General features: G+C 36.9%; 1 protein-coding gene across 4 annotated transcripts in view; it reads right to left on the reverse strand.

The window, feature by feature from the left end:
* Window positions 1-20,990, reverse strand: part of KCNIP4 (potassium voltage-gated channel interacting protein 4) — a 358,211-nt gene that overhangs the window by 50,128 nt on the left and 287,093 nt on the right. Inside the window, exon 2 of one of the 4 annotated variants that reach the window (XM_072861786.1) lies at window positions 5,051-5,152. The exons of the other annotated variants lie outside the window; for them this stretch is intronic. Within the exon in view, the coding sequence (XP_072717887.1) occupies window positions 5,051-5,152 (102 nt within the window). The remainder of the gene's footprint in view (window positions 1-5,050; window positions 5,153-20,990) is intronic. 4 annotated transcript variants of the gene reach the window in all.

Consider the following 20,990-nt stretch of genomic DNA (forward strand, 5'->3'; position numbering starts at 1 on the left):
AGAGAAAGGGTATCTGTCTGCTTTAGTGGCTGCACAGAACATGGAACAGCAGTGATGATCCAGCAGTCTGGATATTATCACATCAGTACAAATAGCAATAAACTGGAAAGCCAACATTCTGCAAGGGCATGCATGACACATTTAGAATGCCTTTTCTGTTTCTACGACTCTCAGAGCAAAGAAAACAATTTTATAAAACTTTAGTGGCTGCAGAATACTGGAAATTTTCCTTTGGTTAGTTAATGATGTGAAGTCACTGTATCAGACTGGGATTCTCAGTGTTCTCCTTTTACCGTGAAGTTGTGCTTTGGAAAGTGTGTGAGATTGATGTTGCATATTGAACAGCACACCTTACTTTGAGTACTGTATAACAAACCCTTCAGGGCAACATGATTATTCACGGCGAGCAGCCTAAGTGGGGAACATGAGTATTTTAGTAACCTCATCACCAGGTGACTAAGAATGTGGATATACACATTCAAGGCTTACAGCTGAGTGCAGCCCTAAAAGAATGCGAGACAGCAATGCATTTTTTTCCAGGTAGAGTTTTAAATGTGAAAGTTCAATAAAATAGCAAAGAAACTTACAGTATGTATTTTTAATATAGAGTGCCAGCCATAAACCTGATGAAAAATATGAATGTGTGTGTATCTGTTTTTAAGTACTCCCAGCATTAAACATAGCTTATGTAGTACTCTAGACTAATTTAACCAAACTACTGCCTTATTCTGGTTTAAGAGTGATACCAACTATAGAAATGTAACTTGAGAGAAAACAAACACGCATAATTGTCACTTCTACAATGTTGAAGATATATATGTTTTATTTCATCAGCGTGTGGGACTCCGCACTCTTAAAATAAAGTTTTATTCACTTCAATTTTCATAAGAGCACAATATTAGGATACTCCATTAAAACAGTATTATTCTTACATCTTCACATATTTTTCATCTGCTACAATGCAGTAATAATAACTTTCAGCTGCTTGGGAGAAATCTGGCATCAGAAGATATAGTTCAGCTAAACAAAAATGAACAAACTTTAAATAGATGTAATCATAATATAGAAACTATTTGGATAAATCTTCACAAAATTATAGGGCCTTGTCTTTTCTCCTGTCAAAGAGATGTTGCTGTTAGCACTTATCTCAGGAACATGATCTCAGTGTCACCCAGATGATCTCAGTGTCACCTGCAGTCTTATCTCAGAATGTCCATTATGTATTGGCTTATGGACAAACTATAGTATGTTTCTCTTTCATTTTTCTTTATAGATTATCTCATATGACTTGTAGACCACCACCATCTTTGTGAAAACTTCCAGTCTAAATGCTATTGACAAAAACCCCATCTGACAAAACTTTACATTGAGCTTGTGATGTTTGATAATAGTTTTAAAGGGCCAGTATCTGAACTCACAAGATTATAAGAAAATTTCAGCTCCCTTCTTTAAAAAGACACTCTGAAGTGCAAAGAGGAAGTCTTGAAAATCCTGCCTTTATAGATGAAATTGGAATAAAGTAGTTCCAGAGTTAAGAAGCTGTCTTCCTAATGTATGAAAGGTGTAGCAAAGTTCTTGAGTCCCATTTTAGTTCTGCATAAGAACATCCAGGGTTTATTTTGCACAGTTTCTAAAGCCTTTCTATCATGTTTTAAGGGGTTAATTTTTTATATTCTTTATATAGTCACTAAAGTCTCTATAACAATGTCATGCTGTAGATATGCAGCTGATTTTTTTTTGTCAACTGCAAGTCAACACTAGGTGCTTATACTAAATTGACAAAATAATCAACCTGAGAATAAATACTGTTTGAAAGTCACTTGTGTTTTATATGCCAAGAGTTATATGGGATTTAAATCAGCTATTGTTTAGACAGAAGGGGACTTAACAGGAAATGAGCTCTTTAAGCATCCATTTGTGAAACATTTGGCTACCTAGAGAGACATCTACAAGCTTTTCTAGAAGCTAAATGAATACACATAATAAATGTGAGGCTACAGGTAAAGGCCAGACAATGTGATGCTAAACGCAATGTTTGGTATATCCTTAGTAATAAACATTTTTATTGTGTTTTAATCATTTGGTGAGAATGTAGAAGACTACAGTGTGGTGATGATGTTGTCCTTCTGTTAATGAAAAGGTTCAGTATAACAGTCTTTTCACAATCTATTTCTGTAGTCTCTTATAGATATAAATAATCAAAAAATAAGATAACTGTAAACTTCCTTATAATGTGCCAACTATGCTGATTAAAATACTATAGCATTCATGAGTCATTTGCAGGTTTTTAATTTTTTTCTTCACACTTATGTCTGCCGTTATCCAGTCTGGAAAAAAAATCTATACTTTAAAATATGCAGTGAAAATGCATGAAAATAAGCTATTTCTAAACATTAATGATTTATATGGCATTAGTGAAAAAATAGTTATTTCAGTTATCTAGTTTCTTCAGACTAAGAAAGTTAAGGGTTTGGGTTTTTTTTAATAAAAGGCTAACACATCAACTGAAAAACTGAAACAAGTTCATATTCACTCATTAATATAATAAACAAAATATTCTTACTGATTTCATTAATGAGTAGCTTGCTTCTAGCTAAATAGTAAAGACAATTTTTAATGTATTTGCCACAGGAGCTACGCTTTGAATCTTTCTTTGTTCATTAAAGAAGAAAATAGTAAAAGCAATGCAAAAAAGCAGACATACGCTTCAAATAATGTCAGTTAGAGAAGCATGCCCAAAGTTAGGGCTCAGTTCATATCTGTAAAAATTGTGCACATGCATTTGCCTGCACAAACCCCAAATTATAACTCCCCTATCTATTTAATAACTGCATGCACACATGCTTTTCATTTCCAAAACCGTTCTTGAGTCTAGTCCTATCTCTAGCACATGCATTTAAACATTTAGCTAAGGAAGGATGGGTTTAAGCTTAGGCTTGCTAGGCTAAGGCACACAAATAAGAAAAAGAGTTCTTTGACATGCTTTGTTCAATGGGAATGCTGAAATAAGATTTTATTTATTCAAGTAATCTTTTTCTGCACATATTGATAGAAGTTAAGCACGGAAGTGCAAATTCAGGCTATGTATATTTCAAGAAATTGTTTTAAAAATATTCCCCTTAAAATTTCTAAGGAGTTCACATTATGTGGTTGTTATTGTAGGTAGTTCTGGCTTCATTCCTACTACATTACAATGTTGCTTCTTTCATGCTAGCAGAAATCAAATAGCACATTATGTCAAAATAATATTCTTATTTAATATAATATTTTCATTTAATATGCCATTCTTACTTAATATAGCATTTCATTATTGACAAGAGTACAGAAAAAAATGCTGAATGCATTTTTTTTACTATTTGGTTCTCAAATATGAAATATTTAATGCAAGTTTTATTTTGAGTTCTCTTCTGGTTTATAAAACAAACACTTTCAGCAAGAAAATACAAGTTTTGCCTTATACAGGGTTATTAAGACTGACTCTAAGTATTTTTGTGTTTACCTTTGCAGACAAAAAGCTTGCACAGAAATGTGCAAGAAATAAGGATGTGTTGCTCTCCAACCAACTTCAACCAAACAGATCAAACCTTCTATTCCTTCTATTCTATTTCCTTTTTTGTATTCTATGCCCCATCATTGGAAGTGTGTAAGGTCAGGTTGGATGAGGCTTTGAGCAACCTGATCTAGCGAAAGATGTCCCTGCCCATGGCAGGGGAGTTGGACTAGATGATTTTAAAGGTCTCTTCGAACCCAAACCATTCTGTGATTCTATGATCCCTTTTATAGTCTAAGGTTATATTACTCAGGTCACATAGCTGAAAGCAGCTTCTACATAATGAATTGCTAACAGGTAATGTGACAGTAACTGACCTTTTTAAGCTACCCTATTTTCAAGTAAAACGCATCAGATGAAGCCACCATGAAAAAGTCACTGTGCATCCACACCTTTAGTCCTTTTCATTTTTGAGATCTCAAATACTTAGAAAGGAAAGCAAGTACCACGGTCTTCTCTGTAGAGGAGCATATGAAAAACAGTGAAGTGGGGTAGCAAAAAGAAAGCCTAGATCCATACCACTGAAGTCTAGGCACTTAATAGGCGCCTGTGTTCGTAACCGAGTTGCCTTGGGCTGTTCTATAATCACTGGACACAAGGAACTGCTCTTGGAGGTATATTTTACCTTAGATTGATTGATATGCTTTATCAGAAGAGTATACCAGCAGCACAGGGACCGCTCAGCTTCTAATTTTAAGTGCTCAGATTAGTGCCTAGAATTAAGCCAAATTAATCTAGACTGAATTGAGTCCACAGGCATATTTTAAAATCAGTTATAGTAGCCAACTTATATAGGAAGACATTAGTGTTATTACTATAATTAATCTCTATCTAGGTATATATATATACATGTATGTATGTATCTATGTATAGATCATCCTCCCTCCCTCCCTCCCTCTATTTTTATCTGTTAGCTACCCTGGAGAGATTTTATTTCCTCACAGCATATCAAGACATTAACAGTAGTGTCAGTGTGCTTTTCCTTTATCTCTACATTCACATACTTTTTTTTCAATCTCATTATTATTTTTCTTTCAGACACATACTTTAGTTCTCATTCCCTAGTTTGATGTTACATAGGAAAAACCTGCAGGGCCAAGCCTTTCCTCCCAGACAAGTACTGCTGATGCTATCCTATATATTGGATAGCAAGAACACACAGACACGTGCACACATGTACACGAAAAGATATCACTTTTCAAATCCATTGAGAGCAGGTATTTAATTTAACCAGTGAGTCACTTCTCAGCTAGCTTGCAGAGCATGAGTGCCAACCCAGCAGCTCCTGCGCGGCAGACCCTGGCACTGGTATCTTGCCATCCTGCTCTGCACTAACAAATCTGTTACCAGCCCACAAATCTGTTCATCAGATCCTTTTAAACCTCAAAAGTGCACATGATTACTTCAGCAGATATCTTGTCTCTCAAATGAGCAGTTAATGAAAGTATAACTTCTGATGCATGCAAACCTAAAAAAAATCAAATGAAAAATAAAACTTGCTTTGAGTAACAGGAGATGTCGTTTTGGCAGCCGAGCAGGGCAAGAGCTTCATAAGTCGCTCTTTAATGCTGCGTTTGGTACTGTTCTGAGCGTAGAGGAAACCTAAAAAATATATTATCAGGACTGTTAACATAGGTTTGAAAACAATTTCTGTACATGCTGCAGAGTTCATCATTATAGCAGAATCCTGATGGGAAAAGGCCAAACAGATGGCAGCCATCCTGAATTGCAAAGGGCAACCAGAATTTTTGAACAGGACAACAAAACTGTTTTGTTTTTGTATCTTTCCAATAAAGGGGATTTTTTTGTATATGTGGATCTCTTGTAAAGTTCTTATAACCCACTTTAAAACATCTAACAGAGAAGTATCAGATTATGTATTTGAAACAACACAAGGTAAGAGTGTCTATAAAAATTTTAATGCTAAAATATTTTAAAGATTTTTAAGTATATTTGATTTTGAAGTTTCATATGGAAAACAAAACCAAAACCAAATAAAATCTCACAGATATCTTTTGTTGTCCTTTCTGGCAGTCTTCTAGTTCCACGTCTGAGTTTTCCCATATAATTCATTCAGCAATTGTGATAACCAACCTGGTACTTTTGCCTTTTCTGAATATTAAAATATCAACCATGATGTGTAGCCAGTCTCCCTTTTCTTTAATATTTGTCATTCTACATATATATATAAAAATAAGTATTATTTATATTTTCATCTTTAATGGCTGAATAGTTAATGTTCATGTGCCATAAAGCAAGTGAACAGCATTACCCTTATTTACTGTGAAGGAAATTGTCAGAGTAACTGCCTGCGAGGTCTCACTAACCATTTTATACAAAATGGGTGATACAAGCAAGCACCTCCTGGATGGATATTTGCTGCAAATGACAGGCTTAACAGCTGTAAAACAGCTGAGTAAATGATTTATGTTCCTGAGAAAGGTAGAGCTCGGTTTGGACATTGTGCAGCTCCTGCACTTTTCATCTCGACTGTACGCGCTCAAACACAAACACTGCTCTGCCAGGGCTCTTGCTACAACAGCAGGAACGCAAAACAGGTGGGGCAAGAAAGGAAAGACGACTGACGGATCCTGTGCTAGCGGCACAGTCACCAGGACAAGCCTGGGTTATCCTCGCCACTGCAGTTGTGCTGAATACTGGTGTTAGTGACACGATGTAGAATAGGTTCCTCTCTGTCACCAAACCAGACGGAGTGGGAACCTCCCACCTGTAACAGTAAGTGGAGCTTGTAGGCAATCTTGAGAAAGTATGTACTTGTATTCGGGAACAGAAGGAGAAAGTGAGAAGGCTTTAAGGATATTAAACTTTGTAAATGAAAGAAAAAATATTTCTCAGTTTTTATACAAGTAAAACATTGAAGGAAAGGAAATTAAAGAAATGGGGAAAAAAAGGAAAGACTCAACCACAGCCTTAAAAAATCTACCAACTATTGCCAGGCAAATTCTGCCTCTGTGAGGACAGCAGCTCTGGTGAATGGAAGAAACAATCCAGCTTCAGCACAAGGTCAGATGGACCTAAATGACCATCTCTGGAAATGTCAAAACCTTTTAATACAAATAATAAGAATGAATACTCATTATCTCTAGCACTTAACCATCAGCTCAACTCAGAAATGCTGTGCAGATAAATGCGTAAAATAATAGACAATTTGTGATCTGATGGGTATCTCAAACTCCGTATTTTTAATCTGAGTACAAAAACTGAGCCTTTATACAGATACCTTGTGGCTTCAGCTGGCAATGTCTGCAGTATCACCCTATGCCTGTAGTGTAGGTATCTGAACACAAAGGAAATTTTTTTGTCTTAGATTTTTTCTTTATTAGGAATTCTTCTAGCGTAGACATGATCTAGAAATATCTACTTCTAGCTTGTTAATTGAAGGTTTGCAAAGGTTTACTGTCCATGTATTACTTACATAATTACATAGGTTCACAACCTATGTAATTACTGAAGATGTATACAGTGCTTTGCAAAACCTAAAGGGACATATTATTTCCAAAGGGTTTGAAGCTCAGTAAGCAAACAATTTGCTACCTTTATGCTCACACAAAAGCTCACAGAATTCAATGCAAACCATATGGGCTTTGCAGTGGTATGATCAAAGTAAAAAATAAAATGAAATATATGGGAGAAAGTAATATCAGAGGAGTAACTTAGGAGGACGGTATAATTTTTGTACTCACTTCTGGCAGGTAATTTAAAATGTTGACACTAAGATCAGGGCAGAGGTGAAGGAATTGGTTTATCTTCTCACAGTATGAGGAAGCAGCACGGAAGCTTTTCGCTCCCAGTGGCTGCAGTCGGTTTATTCTGCAGCTATTGCAGTCCACTGTTATGACCTCCTGATCAGTACTGCAGCTTTCAATGTGATTTTTCATGAGTACAGGACTACTTAATACAGAGAAAACATGTTGCACACTGTGTCTATTCTGAGTCAGTGTTTAATACACGTTAAAACACTAAAAGTGTTAAGATGAAATACTGTAATAATTCCAGTGAATTCTGTAGCTATTCGCCCAGGTTGAAACAGGTTGAGGAAAAAGCTGTGGCCATTAAGAAGCTAATTAATTTAAGCTAGATTAAAATTTATTATATAGTAAGAGATTCTTATCTTATTACCAGTCTTCAAAATGGCTGTTCATGAAAAGACGAAGAGCCATGAAGCACCAACACACTGATCATGATGGACTGATGCTGCTTCCTTCAAACTTCTACAATAGAATAACAGTAATTCTTAGCCTGCAAAGAGATATTCAGAAGAAGCTGAATTTTCCAAACTCTTCTTGATTTTTTTTTTTTTAATAATTGGTTGACTAGAGATTTCATAGCTGTTATCCCTAACCCAATCAGCCACAAACTCCTCTGGGCTAAGTGTGAAGGTTCTTCAAATTCAGGTTAGTTAACTGGCGCTGCTTGCTCTTGGGTTTGATAATTTGTTCCTCTGCAATGAAAATTAAACTGTGAGACACAGTTTTCCCCAGAATTCGCTGTGGGAGTGTCCTAGAATTCATCTCTGTATGACACCACCTAGAATTGTGGGTGATTGTCCCAAGAGGTGCTCATGCTTCACAAAATGCTCTCTAACTGGGGCATGGCTTATCTGTTCTCATATCTAGGTACTGCTGTACTGATATATGTGCTGCATATAGATACTGGGCATACTCGACGTCCTTTAGGACTGACTGCTATTTAGCATGATTTATATATGTATTTGCAACTGATAAATGCACCAATAGCTTAAACCTCTGATTTACAGATATTTAAACTAGAGAACTGTAACTCTACAATTTTATTAATAAAAGTTTAATATGGATAGTATCATGCATACATATGGTCAGTACAATTGTTTTTTGAATTGCTACTTTTAAAAATACTATTTGGCCAAAAGCATCCAGATCATTGTTATGTGTGTGAGCTAATCACTCCAATATCACAATGTTGACAGGCTGATGTAGATCTGACACTGCTGGTTACAAAAAAATATACAAAGAAGCACAACATTTTTTCCTCATTAAATAACAAACTAATATAGTCATAAAAGACTCTAAAAGATAAGGAAAAAGGATGCAGTAGAATATAAAAAATATTATTTATAAATTATAAGTGATCTATAAATGACCATATATTCCTAATAATTTACATATATACCTAGACTATCTTAACTCTTTACATATTTACTTTTTTTCAGATGTATGATCCCTGCTTTAGAAAGACAGTACATATTGCATATTGCCCTGTTGTTACAGAGACAGGTGAGACTACCCCAGGAAAGACTACCAAGCCAAGGGATTTTTGCAGGAGTTTTCAGAGGCAAAATATCTCTTTCTAAGTGTGATTGTTTTCTTTGCAAATTCTTTGCAGTCATCATGAAAGCGAGGGCAGATAGGCCACTTTTTGCTGGCGTAGCAGATGAACCAGATAGTCTGTCTCACATCCTCACTAAGTGCACAAGATGGACTGTGCTGTGGCTGCCCTTGCACCCAAAGACTTGCCCACCTTTCCTGCCTGCAGCAACTGCCCTCTGTTCAAAGAAGCACTCTCCTGCCTTGCCTCCTGCCTCATTGCTGACTTTTTATAATGGGATTTGGGTGATAAATGTCAACCTAGAAGGCACACTCATCTGAGTACTTAAAAGAGATTTTTGGGCAGGTAATCATCCTATTTAATAGGAAGTTCAAAAACTAGAAACAATTCTCCCAACAAATTCTTCCTTCACTGTCAGTGAAAGAGAAAAGTCACCTGTAAAACTACCTCTCCCCCCCCCCCCCCCCTTTTTCCTTCCATGATGTTTTAGGGTTTTTTACTGTTTTGTTTCTCAAAGTCTCACTCCTTTATTTGGCAAAGACAGCAGACGAGCTTCCAGTGTTTAAGTCTCGCTCCACTTTTTACTCAGCAGTATTATAATCCACTGGCCACATCCACTGCCTTGGCAGTATAGCTAAGCTCCCTGGAATTTGGATTTTGTTCCCTTACAGGATTTTAAGTCTTCCCATGAAAATGGGAAAAATGCCTATGTTGTATTAGTTCTGAATGTGGTCTTTTTTGGAAGAGTGTTAGTATAAGACCTGAAAGCCAAGCTGCACAGGTCATCTTCCTAAATCTAAAATTTTGGTAGGAAGTGACAAAGATACTGAAAACCAAAAAAAGAAATGCATGAAGTGTTTTCTTGGCATAACGGTTTACGCTCAATTTCAGCTGTATGATGGAATTTCTCCCAGGGCCTTAAGGGCTGATAGGCCCACTGACCTGTTAATGGTTCAGCACAAATGGAGAGGCAAGGGAGACAAAATGAAGGGCAGATTTCATATTCACAGTTCAGGACTTGTGGAAGAGAGCCAAATCAGAGTATGTGTTCCTTCTGTGTAGTGAGTCTGGGAATTAAACAAAATTATGTGCAACATAAATATTTATAAGTCTCAGCCTCAGTTCTTTGGAAACACCTGCTGAGGAACTGTGTGGGTTGTCAGTAGGCTACTCTACAGATCGTCAGCATTTTTTGCCAAGCCAGGAAAACACTCTTACCAATCTCATTTGTCTGTACATATGTATTTTTAGTGATTCTTCCTCTACAGCCCCTGACTTTCTGTTTTTCATCACAAAATACACCTATCAGCTTCACGGACTACTAAAGCCCTATAAACCACATCAGATCTGCTACAAGGAGAAGCCATCAAGCTATTGAGCTGAAAAAATGGATGGCAGCATTTTAGGGACTACTTTCAAACACACATTCAAGAGTGAGATTGCTCTCCTTCACTTTAAATTCCCTTGTACACACTGTTTAAAATCAGCCTCCCAATGGCAGACCCAGATTAGGAGCTGGTAGCTACACTTCTCTACCAACAAATTAGAGGTCAGGGTCAATTGGGAAGTCTGGAGGCCAAAAGTACTTGAACATGGATTGAAAATGAAGGACAGAGAACAAGTGGTCTTGTCAAAACCAGTAACTACAGTTGGGCATTTGTGGGATTGGCAAATGGAAAACGATGAAAGAAGAGAGGAAAAAAAGCTAGTATCACAGGAGAGAAGAAATAGAGTAGAGAAGTGTCAAATTGTAAAAAATATAAACCAGAGAAATGGCCACACTTTTGTCCTTAGAGTCTTCATTAAATTTCCCAAATACAGCTTTATTATTTAGACCATGCCTTCCCATGACATATATACAGCTTTTCAACCTGAAAAACTGTTTACGTTATGAACAGTTTATATGCAAATGTTTAATGCAAACATTATCTAAAACTGTTATAAACATCTCTAGGAGTGTAAACACTGAAAATCGCAGAGAATTTCTTCAGTGCAAAGCTTGAAAATGTACTAGTTTTTCAATACCACTTCGTTCATTTAATACCACTTAATACACTTGCACATGCACTCCCAGAGCATGTGTAAAACTAAGCTGGTCCCCTGTGACAAGAAACGTATTTATACCAGATAATTTGCTTTATTTAGAAAAATCTCACTTGAAGTGGACCATGTGAGCATATGAGAGAATGCACAATGAACCAGATGTGTTTGACTGCAGTTTCTGAACTATGCAGTTTCCTTCATTTTTCCCCTTCTATCGTTTATGAGAAGAGTATTGAAGTTTTTAACTAACTGTAATATATACAAATTATCACACATTAAATTACATCAACAGAAAGTTAGTTATCTTGTGGGGGTCTAGGAAGGAGACAGATTAGGAGGAAGAGGTTTTTAAGTTAGAGGAGAGATCAGATGAAAGGTAGTAGATAGTACACAGAAATTTTTTTAAAAAAAGGTAAAAAAATTTGTCCAGTACAATAGTTTAAGTCAGGCTCTATTACTATCCTGAGCAATAAAATAGTTTTATGTTATTCTTAATGAAATTCCTAATTTAGTATTGCGCAAAGATATTTTAGAATTGAAATAAAAATGCTGAACTACAGAACTTAACAGCTAGCAGCTTTTGTATGTAACATTTTCTAACAAATTTAAAACCCAGTGTATAAGTAGTCATCAAAAGAGATAAAAAACCTATTTTTTTAATTGTTCATTGGGCTTTGATTCAAATATGTTTGTATAGCTTCAATGGAATGACAGCTTCTCTCAAAGAAACAAGCAGCAAATATAAACTCTGGGCCAAAGAAAATCTTTATGTGGTTCAAGAATGCTTTGTTTCATATTCAGGAAGGACCCTCAACTTAGGAAAAGTCACACTGGCTGTGTCTATTCACAAGCAATTTGGTGCAACAGAAATAGATTGGCAGATGAAACCAAGTGATACTGAGGAACCTGAGATCTTGCAGCTGGCTTAGGGATACACAGACTGAAAAATAAGGGTGTTTTATCACAGCCTAAGCAAGGTGTATTTCAGTACCATTTCAGTAGCAGTGAAATGGGTCCTAACACTGGGCAGACTCATCTGGACATCTCAATGGTAGCGTCCCTGGTCAGCGAAGAACCTGAAGGGCTGGCACCAGTGACCAGGGGTGAGAGACCCTCTCAGCGTTCCCTCGCTTACAGGGCTGGTAAGCTCAGCATGGCAGGCATGGCAGCAAGAACCTCTAAAGAAAACCTTCTAAGAGTTTGAATTAATAATTGTGATTAAATAGTGATAACAAACTGAGTTTATCTGGTTTAGTGGAGATTCACTGAGTTTTGTAAAGGAGGATGGTTCAATCAAAATGAAGGATAATTTCTAACTGGAGAACTAAAAAACAGTGATATGTGGTGCCTGTGCTGTGGAGTATGAAAGCAGAGAGAGAAAAATACTGTTGTAAAAAGACTAGAGAGACCAACTGAAGACAAAAAGATGAGTCTATCAAAAGTGAGTGACAGATGATGGAAAGGAATCAAATGGGTAATACTAGATGAGCTAGAATCAAAAAGAAGAGAAAGGAAGAGAAAGGAAGAGAAGGAGAAAAAGGAAAGAGAAAGGAAAAAGTAACAATGTTAAAAGGGAGTTAAGCATTAGAATGAAAAAGTAAATAGGGAGATATTAAAAACAGTGAGAGACTTTTCAAATATTTATTACCTCCATATTTAGCTTTTTATCAAAACTGCGTGCGTGGTGTATGTGAACGTGTACAATGCTGGACTCAGATGTGCCTACATTTGCGAAGGGCCAGCAGCTGGAGCCAGACTCGGGCTGTAGGTGTCCCTGGCCTGTGGTGTCAGCTGCTGGGGCCAGGGGGGTCTCTGTGCCACCCACTGGAGTGCGTGGGGATCTCAGCCCCGGCCACTGGGGTGGCAGCAGTGTGAAAAACAGCTACTGGAGGGGTTCAGCATGAGTGAGGGTCTCAGCACCGGCAGCTGGAGCGGGGTCACAGATTGCAGCCTGTGTGCCTGGTGCTGTCTGCTGGGGAGGCAAGTGTCTGTATCTGCCCCAAATCATGTGTGCATGGGGTGTTATTCACTGGCAAAACTCAAGCTGGACCAGCTGGTAAGCAGGGGACCCTGGGTCTGGGCAGGCTTATCAGGCAGGGAGAGGGTCTCTGCTGGTATTTGGGTGGACCCACAAGAGCACGGTGCCTGTGGGACGAGTGTGTGAGTGTGCATGTGTTTGCAGCGAGCACCAAGCTGGACAAGCCAGCGAGTGGAAGACCTGTGGGGTGGTAAGAGGGCCCAAGATACAGACTGGTCGAACGTGCAAATGGAAAAGCAGCAGTCGCATCCCTTGGCCTGGGCTGGAGACCCCCAGGCATGCTGGGCTGGGCTCCAGCAGCCATGAGGAAGAATCCCTGGGCCCTGAGCTGCTGGAGATGGCAACCCATATAACATTCCTTAACAAGCCTCCTGTACTTTGTAGTGAAAAGTCTTTTCATACTCATTAGGAAAGTTAGAGAAGACCAGAAAGAGATACTTTTAATTAATAATTTGTGGAGTATACCTTCATAGTGTTCACACTATTATCCAATTATTCTGAGTGGAAATAATTAACCTGCAGTGCTCTAGGCTGTCACTGTAATGCGTTTTTTAAATGCTTTACATGAATTTAGTTCTTAGGAGAGATGTCTCATTGTGAGCTCAGAGAACTTTCACAAAACAGTGAAACAAAACCAGCACACACTTCTGAATTCTGCTGAACTAGCCCCAGGCGAGTCAGCTCTGACCTAGATAGTTCAGGAGTAGGTCACTTCCAAGCCCTCTGTCAAAGTCAACAGCAAATTTTCCACAGAGTTCAGTAGGACTTTTCTGGAGCTTAAGTTTTATATTCCATACTTGGATTGCTAACTTTTTTTCTGCAAATTTTTGTGGTTTGCGTAACGCTCATTTTGATTTGGGGTGACAGTGACATTACACCACATTTGTACAGAAGGCACCAACTCTTTCTTAAACACTGATAGTTTTCAGTTGCTGTCTAAGCTGCCAGTCTTGGGGTAAAGCGCTCTACTTTCCATTGATGAGCTGTATCCTGCTTCTATAAAAATAAAATTTTTTAACAAGACGGAAAAGGGGCACAACAAAATAATGAATACACTTTTCTCTTTTGCAAAGAGATTTAAAGAAACCAAAAATAGTGCCATTCATTAAATGCTTCATTAAAAATATTATAAAGAAGAAATAGAAGAAAAGAGTATCAGGCCTTCCTGTTGATCAACTAGCCTTAAAACCAAGCATAACACAGACATTGACATTTACATTTCCTTGGTACAGAGTTGAGTTATTATAAATTACTTAATGTAGTTAGATGCAGTGCAGTATTCCTACTAACAAAGGAGTATGAGCAGTGTTTTATTTCAAAAGTGTTCTGGTTTCCTTAAGAATGATGCATCTACTCTTGTAGCTTTTACAACTGTGTGTACAGTTCCAGCTTGAAAACCACTTCTAAGCAGGCAGCAGATGACAGTCTTAACAAGCACTAAGTTAATTAAAATACCTAGTATGTGCACATGATGAATTTTAGAGGCTGGGTAAGTGTGACAGATTTGCAATTAGGCTGGCTAGAAGTAACAAATACATTCTTGTAAATCCCATCCTCCGTAAGGACCGGTGCGTAATTTGTTACACAAACATGACCTTGTGCCAAAATGCAGAACTTCTACTCAATCTTCTAGTCCATCTTGACTACAGTTGCATTCTGAGACTATAATTAATCTCAGATATGTTTAAGGATTAATGATCTGGATAGCACTGTTCAAATACTGTCAATTTTTCACTAGTGTTCGAAAAGTCATAATTAAATAAGCCACTGTGAAGCAACAAATTCTTCTTAGCAGTGGTGAATATAAGAACTTAACTGATAAAAATGTCATGTACAGTTTAAAAGCTTATTAAAATTCTGGGGTCACATATTTGCAAACAGGTAAAATACTAGGATGCATTTGCACTATTTTGAAATAATGTTTAAATAATTTACAAAGTCCAAAAAATGCAAAATTTCTTCCTCTTAGTAAAACTAAGTCTGTGATTCAATGGCAGACGCAAACTCCCTGAGCTGAGGGTCCCAGACCAGTCGTCTCTTCCCTGACACCAATTTCCATCACATCATCACACTGCTTAAGAACAGCCCTTTCCTTTGCAAACCTGGTTCTGTTTCCTGATGCAGTTGGCAGCACATCTCTGCAAATAATTTTGTCTGCATCCCTGGGATAGTGATGTATTCAGGCAGGATGAGAATGAATGGTTAACCTGGGAAAGTGGGAGCTTCTTAGGCCTACATTGCTGCCAAAGTGCACATAGTGCTGAACCGTGATCTTATTTTCTACATGACAGAGCTGGGGGGAAGGGGCAGAGTGTTATTCACTATTGAAGGAAGACAGAAAGTGTTTTCCTGCTAATACTAGCAAAACAAAGAAGTTGAGGTATTCCAAGGTACTTTCTGAGATTAGAAATTGCATTTATTGTCAGCTTTGCTCATGAGTTTTTGAAAGGCATCTATTCTATTTCAGCTGAAGGATATCATGCAGAGCAAAACCATGAAATTATTAACTAACAACAGCCTGAAAAATGTTAGATGATTATACACGGTCATAACAATGAGATTTGTCTAACACATGCAATAGGTATACGACAAAAATTCAAAAATCTGTTTCTGTTAGTTTTTCTATGATTTACAACATTTAAAAGGCTGGTTAATTCACAGAGCATTATCAGGACAATCGGAGCAAAGTTGTTTTGCTTTCACCAGCCAAAAATCCTAATAAAATTAGTTGCTTGAACAAGAAGATATGAAATTTGGCTCACAAAGGAACTTTGAAACCTTTGCACAAAAACATTAGGAAAAAAGTTTAAACTGGTCACTGGCTTTCCATCCTGACACTTTGCTAAGTGTTAGGAAGGACCTAAGGAAGGAATAACACTGAAACATAAAAGAAAGGTCACTTACTGAATAAGAGTTTAAACCTTTATTTTTTGGACAGCTTTTTAAAGATGCTTTTCTCTATGAACCAACACTTGCATGCACAGGCACACACACAAACACTGACCACAACATGCTGATGCTGATTACAAGTCTTCCCTTGTGTGACAATTCAGGCTGCAAGATAAAAGAAATAAACTGCTGCAACAGGGGGGGATATTTGATTACATCCTCCTGATTTTGTAGCTATTAAAACATGTAGTTTTCTGTGGTTGCAGGGCTTTTCAGTTGTTAGTGCTCAATTTCTTCTCTTTTGCCTGCAGCTTCCATTTATCCTTATAACCTTCATATTACAGTTCTCACTTGTGCATTTATACATTCCTAGTTTTAGTGAGTATTTCCTGCAGTCTGTTCAAAATCTGCTACTAAGATAATTTTCTTGCCCTGACATAAATGTATCTCCCTGACAAAAACTTATTGCTTGCTGCTCTGTAGCCTAGATAAACATCTCTTAAATTTCCCTCCTCATGTCCCTCCTCCAGCAGCAATATTCCCTTCTTGCCTTGCGGAAACTCTCCAGAGTTTAACTATATATAATTCATCAGACTAGTTACCTTAATATAAGGTTGATGTCTTTCTTTGTTCCCTTGGTGATCTCAGCTTTTCATCACCCAGTTCTCTGAATTTCTAGCTAAGACTTTCACTCTTTCTACTCATATCACTGCATGCACAAGGAAATGAGAACTGGAGCATGTTCTTCTTTAGCCATCCCTTTAAACTCTTCTATTTGTGCACTGAGCTACAACCAGATTGAATTTTTACTTAGAAATGTGGAGAGCTGTGAATAGCATGAATAAAGGCATTTAAAGCATTCATTGCTTTGTATTTTATTTGTCTTTTATTTCTGCTTTTATCAGTGGCTCCTCATCTGTCTACTGGTCACTCAGGTCCCACCATGTATAGGAAGACAAAGACATTAATTTATGTTCACACGATACCTACTGCAATAAATCCAAGCTGACTCTGATCCTTAGGCAATAATCTCATACAGAACGTTTATAAATAACAAAATATTTTTAAAAACCCTCAAAACAATTACTAGGAAGAACAAAAGAAAGACTAGTGGCAACTACTGAACAGGAAGAAGTGCTTGATTTTAACTTCAGCCAAAGAACCTTTGCAGTGCTCTGTCATGGGCTATATGGAGCAAACTCTTACATTGAGCCTGACAGAGCTTTCAACTGTGAAGGAAGAACAGGTGCTGGGACTGCAGCTCTAACGGCCCTAATCCTTGTGCTTTGAGTCAGTTGTTTCCAAACAAGTCATCGTTTGTTGAAGAGGATACCGTTTCTCATTGTCTCCTGCTTACTTGGTGTCAATCAGAAGAAATACATCTGACTTTTGAACCTCAGAGATCCTGGTATAAATCAGTTGTAACTTATTTGCTATACATAAAATCCCTATGTCTTTTCATTCCCTATTACTAAATGTTTTTCCATTTAGCATTCAAAATTTTCAGCTAAACCAGAGTGAAGTAACCATGTGCGATAACACATACCAGCTTGTGTTAAAAGGAGCAACCAAAGGAACATCAATTTATGAGTGAATAAATGTGAGAGAGAGAGAGTAGGTAGGAAGATCACTAGATATTGTAACGCTAGCACATAGGAAGCAACAAGAAGCAAGCTTCCAGCAGAGAATCCCCCTGCCCCAAAGGTCCTATCACTAATAAAAAAATGTATTTGCAAAGTCCCATTAGAGCAAGGGTTCTTGATTTGGGAGTCTTGCCAGGGGAAATCTGTTCAGTTCAGAGAGATTCCCCAGGGATCCTGACAAACCATACTCTTGCCATGCTACAATAAATTGTCCTACTGGGTACTGGTTTTTAGTAGGCCTAAAAGGAAGCAAATCCACTTGATATTTTCTTTTACAGAGGCTATGATAGGGTGGGGTTTTTTTTAGTTTTCTTTTCCAGACCACTTCCACTGTTGACTGCAATTAAATAAAATACCTTGGACTTTTTTATTATTATAGTTTGGCAATTGTCCTCATGCTGCTCTCTTCTCTTCCGATAGCCCATTCACACACAGATCTCAGCCATCTCAGGCACAGCTGGAAACCATTGCCAAGGATAAACTGAAATTTGTTTTGAGTTCCTCAAGACTTCTTCAAATTCTTTATTTCCCAGTGGAACACAAAGAAGCCACATTTTAAAGAAAGTAATAATTTCATGTTGTTTCATCAGAGTGCTCACAACATGCCACTTCAGACCAGAAGCCACAGTTAACTCTTTCAAGTGTGAAATATAGAGATTTGGCAATAACTCCCAGACAATGGAAATAAGGCAGACACAATAAAGTAGAGAAATAACAAAACTTATTATGGATTCTTGCACATACATGCACAAACCCAAATAGCACAGCTGTCTAATGTCAGCTGCTAGAGACAGGAGACTTACGGTCTAAAATCTTATCTGCGATATTAAATGAGTTTTGTTGCTCAGCTTAAAATCAGGTGAGCAGATAGAGACATAACCGTATTTATATATGGATAAATATATGTAGTTGTATAAATTGTCATAGAAATACTTACGTTGTACTCAAAAATCCAGAATGACTACACATTTTTTTTATTTTTACATTTTTAATAATACACTTTCTAATTAAGACACAAAAAAATAAATATTATAAGTAGATATGCAAAACTGTAGTAATTTCTTAAAAAGAAACAAATAAAAAGAAAAATTTATACAGCCCTTGGCATATAATTCTCACTTTATGTTTGAATAAAGTGCTCTATTTTTCTGGTCTAAAGTAAATCCAAGCAGGAGAAGTAGTACTCTGTTTCTTATTGAGTCCCTTAGCTGTTCATGCACAAAATAAAAAGTAATTTATTTGTGAGAAGGTTACTAGATACCTAATAGCTAGGCGGAGAAAACCTCTTGATTTTTGTTTAAAACTATGGAAGCAAGATATGAGTAACAGTAACCTGTTCAATTTGCAATCCTTTTTGCTTGTGGAATTTAACTCCAAGAAATATCTGAATATAATAAATAGTTCATTGTAGGTCTTGTTTTACATAGAATACGGTGTGATTTTAACTCAATGGAACAAATCCTTAGTAGTGTTGAACAAAATCCACATTCAAGAAGATTAATACATGATTATAAGCCATTTGCTTTGGTGTTCTGTACTGATGGTCATCAAACTATGGTTAATTACTATTGCTGTAGAGCGCAGGATACTTGAATGCCAGTTCTTGTGTCAAAGTTCAGTAACTAAAAAACCACATAAGCAAATACTTCACAATCCAAATCCAAATCAGTAATACAAAGGTTCTCATGCTTTTCCACTTTATCACCCAATACAGAAAATTATAAAATAACAGATATTATTAATCTATGTAAATGAAGTAAAATGGATGTGTTTTTTAGAAATGAGTTAAAAGAGAAAGCAATGGTTTAGCAAACCAGAGCACAGGAACTGTACTATGAATAGAGCAAGTAGCTTGTAAAAAGGTACAGAGACTACTTTGGAAGAGAAACAGTAGAGCTAGCGTCAGTTGCTAAAGACTGGGAAGCAGAATTAAAGCAATGAGATCATAGACTGGAAAATTATTTGCATAGAAAGTATCTTTCTTTTATAATCTTGGATATGTATTGACAAAATTACATATATCAAAATTTGTAATAATTATTTGCATAGAAAGTATCTTTCATTTATAATCTTGGATATGTATTGACAAAATTACATATATCAGAATTTGTAATACAGGACAATACCAATACTTACAGAAGGACCAATAGTTCTCACTTTATCTAACAGGAATTAAAAGAGTAATGATAGCAACTCAGTGACATAGTATATACTGAAAGAAGCAGTAGCGAGGGGAGTATCCAATTTTAATTTCTTTTAAAAAGCCCATGCACATCCAATTCACCTAATTTTATTCATAGGCAGTACAAATTCAAAAGAGAAATCCAGAATTAATCAGAATTCTTGTCACTAATATGGAAGAATGCTCCCAATTCAGACAGTAACTTCCCAACTATAGCATTTTTGCAAAAGTTTCTATATCTTTTTGTAACAAGCTGCAACAGAACAGCCTTTCTATCTGGCTGGCTTTATTTACTGTTAAAGAAATGAACCCTCCTAAGTATTTCTTTTGAAATGAAAAAAATATCATATTAAAACAGGCATAAAAACACCAGCTGGTATTTTTTAAGGAATGCATAATTCAACAGTTTTCAAAGGTCTACTAGGAGATAGTGAACAAAGTGTTGCTGGTGACCTATAGAACTAGCACACCAGGGACACTGACAGAAATTTGATTTGTTTAAAAAGAGCAGTAATCGTTTCAGATATTATTTCTGATATGAGTTTCTAATGACAATTTTTGTTGCGTACATCCCCTTATTAAGAAATAAAATCTCTCTACTGGTTCTGGTGTCCTCAGAAACAAGAAAAAAAAATAAAAATAATAATACAAACCACAGAATAAACATACTGAAATAGTTAAAATATTATTTTCAACAAAATAGGCAGGACTTTTTTTATATAAGTGTGATTTTTGAATTGATGCTGCTACTCTAAACATAGGGTGTCACACCAGGAATGTTTGCATGGAAGCCTGATCCTGTGAGTAGAACAGAAACCTCCCAGAAAATGCCTGTTTTGCTGACCTGTGTCACAAGGAGGCTTATTAGCCAGCTCAGAAAAGTAGAGTAGCACTCTCTTTCTTTCATTTTTCTTCCAGATCACTTAGGGTTGGGGAAAACCCATTTGGGGGAATCAGCACTCTGAACAGTCAAACCCATTTGAGTGGCTGCTCTCCACTAGACAATGATACAGCCAGGCTTGTATCATTCTGTCTGCAGTTACCTGTAAAGGAAATCTGAGTCCTGAAACGTCAAGAAATTACTGGGGTTCAGGAAGTGGGCCATCTTTAAGAATTTATTTTGAGATACCTTCTCCTAATAAAAGGGCTTGGACTGACTGAGAAAAAAAGATACCTAATAAAACATCTTTTGGCAATCTTTTAGGCAACTGTTTGGAAGAAATAATCAATGGTAGCTATATTAGTGCTAGCTAATTCAGCTTTTTAAAAAAAAAAATTCCGTAGGTATTTAGTATTACTTTTGCTTGAGCGATTTAACAA

Source organism: Ciconia boyciana, chromosome 5 (assembly GCF_034638445.1).
Source record: "Ciconia boyciana chromosome 5, ASM3463844v1, whole genome shotgun sequence".
Taxonomy (NCBI): Eukaryota; Metazoa; Chordata; class Aves; order Ciconiiformes; family Ciconiidae; genus Ciconia; species Ciconia boyciana.